Source organism: Nicotiana tabacum, chromosome 7 (genome assembly GCF_000715075.1).
Source record: "Nicotiana tabacum cultivar K326 chromosome 7, ASM71507v2, whole genome shotgun sequence".
NCBI lineage: Eukaryota > Viridiplantae > Streptophyta > Magnoliopsida > Solanales > Solanaceae > Nicotiana > Nicotiana tabacum.
In genome coordinates this window covers 26292820-26301747 of record NC_134086.1, presented here as the reverse complement: position 1 = coordinate 26301747, position 8928 = coordinate 26292820, and the positions used below count along the sequence as shown (strand labels likewise).

Sequence of the window (8928 nt, the reverse complement as noted above, 5' to 3'; positions counted from 1 at the left end):
AATTTGATTGAGGAATTTGAAGGCTCTATGACCATTGGGAACACTATCATAGCCCCTTCAGAAGAAACTAGTGAAGAGAAAAGGATTCAAGAACCTGGGCCTCTGTTAACTTCTTTCACTGGAGATGAAGAGGTTAGTAGTGATGAAGATGACTTGCCATTGTCTAAGGTAGGGAAGAAACCCATGAAGACTCCTATGAAAGCAACAAAGTCATCAGTCCCAACAAGGAAATGAGTGGCTCCTCCTACCAGGTCTCCTCTTACAAGGAGTAAAAGAAAGGTTGTTGATGAACAAGTCATTAAGGAGTCTAGAAGTGCAAAGAAGCCAAGGAAAAAGGTTTCAATTGTGGAACCTGTGGTTGAGCTGGATGGAGAAGATGAGTCTAAGTTTGCTTTGCCAGCTAAGGCCTCTACACCAAAAAGAATGTTTCCAAATTTACAAAAATTGCTACCCCTTCTACAAGGGCTAGTAGAGGAAAAAAAAGAAAGAATGTGCTAACTGTAGTTGATAGACTCACAGAGTTCAGGAACAGAAAAGTGCTTAATGGGAAGATTCTTGCAAACATTGATAAGAAGGGGATGGCTCAACTGGTGGAAAATCTTGAGCTACAGGGTTAGAAGCACATATTTGTCAAAGCCTTCCCTCCTGTATGTGTTCATGATGTGGTGGAGTTCTATGCAAATTTCAAATTTGATGGGAAGGTAGTCAAAAGTAATGAAGAGGGTTTAAAATGGAGTTTGATGCTGAGGAGATGTGGATGCTTCTGAACATCTCTTCTTTGGGATTTGACAATTACTTGAAGAAAAAGTGGTCAGCCATAGACAATGATGTTGACACTGGCATTGTAGTCAAAAGAAAATTTTCTCAAAAGTTTGAACAGGATGCTCCCGAGAAGGTGTACAAGACTGATTTGACTCCTTCCTACAAGTTGTTGTTTCATTTTGTCAATTCCTGCATTCTTTAGAGGTCTGAGATAAGGCATGAATTACCCTACTGGATATGGTTATAATGAAATTGCTTGAAACTGGTAGACCTATCAATCTCCCTAGCCTGATGATTCAGCATATGGCAAGAGCTGCAGACACTTCCAAGCCTAAGCATGTTATGCCTTATGGTTTCATGTTGACTAAGCTGTTTGACAAGCTCAACATTGCCTTGCCTGAGTTTAAGTATGGAAATCACAATGATTTTTTGGATGTTATTACCCTCAAGAAGTTTGGCTATGAGGAGATCAAGACTAGAGGACCCACATGATCTGCTATTCTACCTGGGAGCAGCAGGGCTGCAGAGCTTAGTAAGAGGTTGGAGTTGGCTGTTGAAGAGAATGCCAAGCTTCGTGAAGACAATGATAAGCTGAGAAAGGAAACCAGGCAACTTAGGGAAGAGCTCAGAAGAGATAGGGAAGCTCATACCCAACAGATTACCACTCTTGTGAAAGCATTGACCCCCTTTATCTCTCACCCATGAACTTTTTCCTTCCTAGTGTCCTTAGTTTCCTTTGCTATTCCAGTGATGCTTTATATTTTTTTCTTCCTTTTCTCTTAGTCTGAGTAGTTTGCAGTATACTTATTTTATTTTTTCCTAATGGTTTAAGACGAGGTTCTGGGCTTATTTTGGCACTACTAAATGTCTCCTTTTGTATTGTTTTACTAGTTTGTACAATATTGGATCTTCAGCCTAGTCTGTTTGCCTTGATGTTTCTTTAACTTGTGTTGTAGCCTGTTTGGCCTTGAATCTTACATTATTTGTGTTTTATCTGTCTAACATCTTTTTTTTTCGATGATGCCAAAAGGGGGAAGATAAGGTTATGAGGTTGTGGGCAGTGAATATACATGTCTGTCAATAGTATTTGTTGTGATTATCTGGTTCCGTTGCGTACAAAGTTTGTCATCATAAAAAAGGGGGAATTTGTTGAGTATTGAAGTTTTGATGATTAACAAAATGTGATTAAATGCAATGATTTAAAGAACCAGATCCTCAACATAGCTGCTTAACTGTTCTAAGAACCAGCTCCTCAGGTTAATGATTGTACGTCTGTACAAGACAGTAGCTTTATCTCAAAAGTTACTCAGGTCTGAGTTTGGTGGAAGAAGGTTGCTACATGTGATAAGGGTTGTTGCTCAAGAAGATACGAATAATTCAGTCAAAGACAAGAGTTCCAAAGCTTATGGAATCCTTGGAACAGTAGGAGTCCTATCAAAGGAGAAGCTGACTATGTATAGGACTCCCAGAAAATCTCAAGTCTATGCGTTTAAATACTATCTACTTTGGACTTCTATTTTTATCCTTTTACACATCAATTGAAGAGTCATATTTTTTTCACTCTAGTCGAGTACTTGTATTATATTCTTCTGGAGTCAGTCTAGCAAATGTGTTTTAGGAAATCGAGTTGTAATGAAGCATCACAAATAATTACTAAGTTAGAGTGAGTGTTTGCTTTACAAGTTAGAGTAACTTGTAAATCAAATAGTTGCAGTAGGAGTATTGAAGAGTATTGAATTACAATCTTGTAATTAATACATTTTTAGTTCATTATTCTAGTGGAGTTGAAGTTAAAATCTTACGTAGTAGGCCATGGTTTTTGCACCTTTTGAGCATGATAATTTTTCACGTAAAAACTGATGTGTTTACTTTATTGTTACTTTATTTCAAGTTTAAGGAACAAAATAAAAAACCCAGTTCTTTAGTGAATCATATGGGCACTCAAACTAACAACTATATCCAAGCTAATAGGTTAAAATATTAAATAATAAACACATTTAATCTCTGAATATAGTTGTTTTGCATGAATAATAAATCGAATAAAATTCTACTCCAAAAATATTTGAAAATGAGAAAAGAATAAAATAGTATAATGGAATTTTTGCAGTTTACAACAGATACCCGAGGTTGGAGTGAAAATAGCACGGGTTAGTCAGTTTTCGTGATCGATAATTGAAAAATAGCCAGCGTTTGCAAAGTCATTGAAAAATAGCCTCTATTTTGCTGCAATATGGAAAGTTACAGTATAATATAATGGATATTGGTGCACCTGTGTATGAACTTCCAGCATATTATGCTGGAACTTCAACACACGAAAAGTTCCAGCATAATATACTGGAGATTGGAGCACCTCTGTAGGAACTTCCAGCGTCAGTATATTATGCTGGAAGTCCAGTATATTATGCTGAAATATTTTTCAAATTTTAAGTAGTATTTTTGTTCTAATTTATCTCTACATGAAAAATGGCTAAATTTCGATTATTTTTAAAAATATGACTATTTTTCAATTACATGCTATTTTTGAATTTCACCCGCGGTTGGAATACCGGCCCAGTCTATCAATATGGGCCTAAACGTTGTAAGACAAGTCCCACTAATATCAATCAACTGGGCTACCATAAATAATTCCAGCTCCATACCCTGATTCTCTTCCAACAATTCCATTACGCCTCTCCGTTCGCTAAAAATCGACACAAAGGGAGGAGAGGATTTTTTGAGGCAAAAATCAATGGCCACTGAAGCACCGATAGAGGCGACGGAGGTTCCGCCGGCGTCAGCGACGGAGACGGTGGCGAAGCAGCCACATAAGCTAGAGAGGAGATGGACATTCTGGTTCGATAATCAATCTAAGCCGAAACAAGGAGCCGCTTGGGGAAGTTCTCTTCGAAAAGCTTATACTTTCGAAACTGTTGAGGAATTCTGGAGGTATACAAAAAATACAAAACACGAGATCTCTTTTAGATTCTTCTGGTTATATTTTTTTTGCCCTAATTTAGATTTTTTAATGAAATTTTATCAATTGTTTTATGAATTGGGTAATAGCACTTTTGATTCATAAGTTATTGAGAAATTCTGATTTTGTTCCCTGTAGCATTTAACTAAGCATATTTAACCTTTTATTCATTAAAATGTGTGTTTTTTGGTCCCATTACATAGGAAAATATGTTTACATTTAGATTAGTTTTAGAACTATATTACCCTTAAATATGAAGTAGTAGTACAAATTTAACATAACATATGGGTACTTAAATGATTTAAAAGTTAATAGTTCGTTAAAGTGGGTAGATTCACAAATAGAAGGATGAAAAGTGCACATTTTAATTAATTCAAGTTTAAGTATGCATAAACAGATAGCACAAGGACTATAACTAGAATATTTCAACATTTAAGGGTCAAAAAGAACACTCTTCCGTCCTTAATTAATTAAGATGCTTTCATGTTGCAATGTTATGTTGATGTAAGAGTATATGAATATGTTACCTTCACAAAGAGAGAGCACATGTCTTGGACCTACTTTGTGCTGGAAACATATTAAAAATTATACTTTCTACTACCTGCTCGCTCATATGAAACTCTGTTTTGGGAGTTCGAAAAAATATTCACCATTACGTTAATTATGGAGTATTATTTATGGAAAAGTTCCATTAAGAATATTGTCCTATGCATCTTTTGCAATTTTCAAGAATCTAAGTGCACCTAAGGGGGTGGGCTAGTGGTCAATGAAGTACGAGAAGAACCTTGAGATCTCAGGTTCAAGTTCCAGCGGAGGCGAAAAATAGTAGGTGATTTCTTCCAATTTGCCTAAGCCTTGGTAGGCAGAATACCCGATACCAGGTAGCAGGTACACGGCAGAAGCCGGACATCACGTCATAAAAAAATCAAGAATTTGAATTATTTAACAATCCAAAGCTTGTGATATGTTCTCTGTACACCTAAGTTTTTAGGTATCAATTTAGTATTTTCTTTAACCACCACTAATATAATTACTATACAGTCAAGCATTGTGCTATAAAACCAAACAGTGCCATTTTTATCTTAAATTTCATAATTTTCCATGTAATGAATTTACTGCTGCAATTTATCCATAGTTTGGATGTTGTGTGGCTTTATTTTAATTCATTAATGAGATATTACTGTTTAGAAAGTGTAATAGTTCCACTATGTGGGATTATACTGGGTTTGTTGTTGTAAAGTATAATAGTTGGATAGAAGCTGCTTTTAAATGTCAATTGAAGTGTTAGATCTTTCTCTTTTCAGTTTATATGATCAGATATTCAAGCCCAGCAAGTTGACTGCTAATGCGGACTTTCATTTGTTCAAAGCTGGGATTGAGCCCAAATGGGAAGATCCTGAGTGTGCTAGTGGTGGCAAGTGGACTGTTACGAGCAGCAGAAAGGCTAATCTTGAGACTATGTGGCTTGAAACTGTAATAAAATCTTCTCTTTACTTTTCTTGGTTTCTGTTCAGTAGGCAGGATGTCATGAAAGCATTATGTTGATTAGTTTCTAGTTAAAGATGCTCACATGTTGTTTGCTCGATGGAATTCTTTTGAATAGCTGATGGCATTGGTCGGTGAGCAGTTTGATGAGTCAGAGGAGATATGTGGAGTGGTTGCCAGTGTACGTCGGAGTCAGGATAAACTTTCCTTATGGACTAAGACTGCCTCCAATGAAGCAATTCAGGTTATTGGAATTCTCATGATGTAGAATAGTTACTGAACTGAAAACTGTGTTATGTTTTACCCTATATCATAAATCTGATATGAAATATTATTTAAAAAAGAATATACCAGAATATGATCTTTTTCTTAATGATGATGATATGGCCCATCTTCCCTTCTAAAAAAGGAGCTATCTCCAATTCTTTTTTAAATGCTGAAAAAGGAGAGCGTATTTATTTGAGCACTGAATTTTGAGAACAAGGGAAGCATGCCCTTCCCCGTTGTGACCCATGGATGGAACACTAGATCTAGTTATTAAATATCGGTTAAAACCATCACATGCCTTAGCTAATCAGTGGCTGAAACTAGTATTTCTTGGTAGGGAAGTCCTTGATATTTCCTTTAACTTGTCTCTAACCGGAGTTGGCAGATATGATGTTGTTTTTGTAATGGTATGACCTCTACCATGTATTTGTTTTGAATTTTTTCTTTTGATAAAGTAAATAATTTTCTTAGTGATGGGGTGACCCCGTATACAAGCCTATACCAAAAAGTGGAGAACCTACAACAAAATATGGTTGTCAGTGAAAGAAACCAATCATTTATACACATAAAGACCTCATGGGTACACCAAAAAGCTAGAAACGAGAGGTCGTTTTGCAATTTTTCGAAAGCATTATCAACCTCTTCAAATACTCTCATGTTCCTCTCTTTCCATAGAACCCACATAATGGCTGATGGGGAAACATCCCATGCCCTCGGTCTTCTCTTCCTCCTGAAGGCCCAAGTATGCAACGCCTCTTTCATTGTGCACGCATCACGCATTATATTCGAAACCAATTTAGGACCACCGACCGCAACTGTCCAGCCACATGACAACGCAACAAGAGATGGTTTTACACCTTTGCCCGCACAACTGTACAAGATGCAACAACTAACCATTTGTTCTTATTATGGGCCTTTTGTTGCCGTTTTGCATTAGGCCTTCGCTAAAAACACTTTGACCCTGGCTCATATCCCTTGAACTGATCTATGGACATATAGGCATCTGAATGTGCTTCATTTTCATCTTCTAAAGTACCCTTGTGCTTGAAATCGAAATTTGCTGTGTGGTGATGTTCTATAGATCATAGATGGTAAGAAATTCCAAAAGGGTGTGAAGTTTGCAAAGGTGTTCCCTAGAAGTCTGTACTCATCAGCTTCTCATCTAAACACAGGAATGTGGTTATTTTGAAGGGTTTTACTTGTCACGAAGTGGATGCAGGACCCCCTCCCCCCCAACACACACACACAACACACCCACCCACCCAATATGTCTTTGTCTCCAATTTAATTACTTAATGATTATGGATTTGGGAAAATGGAAATATGCTATCTGGACTTTAAGGTTGTACTTTGCAATCTTTTAACCTTTCCGACTTGAACTGTATAATGAATTGATAATGTTACAACGACCTTTTAACATTTGTTTAGAAAAAAGGGCAACTCGGTGCATGATGCATCCCGCGTTTACACAAGATCCGGTGAAGAGCCGCAACACTAGTGCGTGTGATGGAAACAACTTTACTGTTGCTCCAAGACTCCATTTCACCTTTTTAACATTTTAGTTTTTTTATTTAAGTTTGGGGGTGGGAAGAGGGATTTCAAATGGAGACGTGTACACTAGAAAGAACTAACTGAAAAAGGACAAAGGACAGATAACCTAATACTGTACCTGGGACATAAACCATTTCTCTTATCTTTGCCTTCATGATTTAGTGATTTTTCTCTTTTTTCTTTTCCTTGCGAAGTTTTCACATTGCCTCTTAAAATGTTTAAAAACTCGTCAGGGTGGTAAAGTGCAATAGGCCTTTTATACGAATGAAAAGACAAAGAAACAGCTAAACTGAAATAGTATTTCTTCAATCTCACCTAACAGTTTCATTCATTTACAGTGTACCTAATTCTGGTTGGTCTTGTTTAATACACCTTCTCCTGTGTGTACCACTAATGCACTTGCTAAGGATGATTTAATTCCCACACCCATACTTAATATGATTTTTTATTCTGATATCCTATATGATCCTCTTCTCCCATATCCCCCCCCCCCACACACACACCCACCCACCCACACAAAAGATGCTGGAAAATGTATCTTTCTCCCTCTGAATATGCAGCTTGGAGTTTTAGACACAAGTTCTTGTATTTCATTCGTTAAGCACTATTCCATATTATACTAAAAGCTTATATTAGACATGTTCATCTTACAGTATTGCAAGACACAAGGTTCAATTTAAATTCCATTACATTGCTCCACTAGGTTTCCTTTTTTGTTTATTGTTGTGTGACTGCATGTGTTTTCCTGCTTTTAACACATGTAACATGTCTGGATATCAACAATCTTCATTCCTAACCTTTGTTTTTTGGCATGATGCTACACTTGATGCATTGTTTTCCTGCTTTTAACACATGTAACACGTCTGGATATCAACAATCTTCATTCCTAACCTTTGTTTTTTGGCATGATGCTACACTTGATGCATTGTGGTTTCGCAATTATATATAACCGGTTGGTTTTATGCTGCAGATGAGCATTGGTAGGAAGTGGAAGGAGATCATTGATGCTGAAAAAATATCCTATAGTTTCCATGTAACTTCCCTTGCCGCTTGCCATTATTGCAAAGTCAAGTGTCTTTTATCTTTCCTCCTGTTAATTTCTTTTCCTCTCGTAATCAACCAATCTTTTGGTCGTTGCAGGATGACTCTAAAAGGGAAAGGTCAGCTAAGAGTCGATATACTGTGTGAATTCCTTTATTGTGTGGGATTGACACTGGTCCCTAGATTTTCCAATACTGAAAATTGTACGATTAGCACAGTTTTGCGCTTGTCTGCTGCAAAATTTTGATTTTCTTTTTAAATTTATTCGCACTTGATATGGATCTTTGGATGTATTGTGTTAAAGATTTTGTTTGGTTCTGTGTTACTTATCTGGAGCCTGCCCCATGTATTAATTTAACGATGAGAGTTGCAGTTTTCATTCCTCAAAGCCAAGGGACTTCTGTTCTGTCAAAAGGTTTAGTCGATTGATAACTAATTTGATATGTAGCTTATTGTGATGAAAGAAGAAAAAACTGTTTTAATATAGCTCACTGTCGAAGTGGTCGAAAATCATCTAAAGAAAAATGATAGTAGCAAAAGGAACTGCTTTTTAGTGAGGCTATCACTAGCTAAAAGTAGTTGCAAGTTACTATCAAAATTTGTAGCACTTTTTCATACAATACAATAGTCACAACTCAAACATCTCGTGTTCTCGAATAGTCATATTGTTTTGCATCCAACTGAGAATTTAAGAAAGAATAGTCTTGTAAGTCCAAAATCTATTCGTTATAAGTCCAAAATCTCAGTTATAGTCTTTACCTTGTACATTCTCTTCCAAATATTCATTGGCTTTTAGTTTGCACTCATCAACTTGGATTTCTCCCTCTAAAGCCAGCTTTGTGTGAGTTGCCTTGTGCGAGGAATTATGA

General features: G+C 36.7%; 1 protein-coding gene across 1 annotated transcript; it reads left to right on the top strand.

The window, feature by feature from the left end:
* Positions 1-3416: 3416 nt before the first annotated feature.
* LOC107780685 (eukaryotic translation initiation factor-like) lies at positions 3417-8447 on the top strand. The gene is made up of 5 exons (NM_001425823.1): positions 3417-3687; positions 5020-5188; positions 5319-5444; positions 7989-8051; positions 8159-8447. The coding sequence occupies exons 1-5, from the start codon at positions 3491-3493 to the stop codon at positions 8204-8206; spliced, it is 603 nt and encodes a 200-aa protein (NP_001412752.1). The 5' UTR covers positions 3417-3490; the 3' UTR covers positions 8207-8447.
* Positions 8448-8928: the final 481 nt, after the last annotated feature.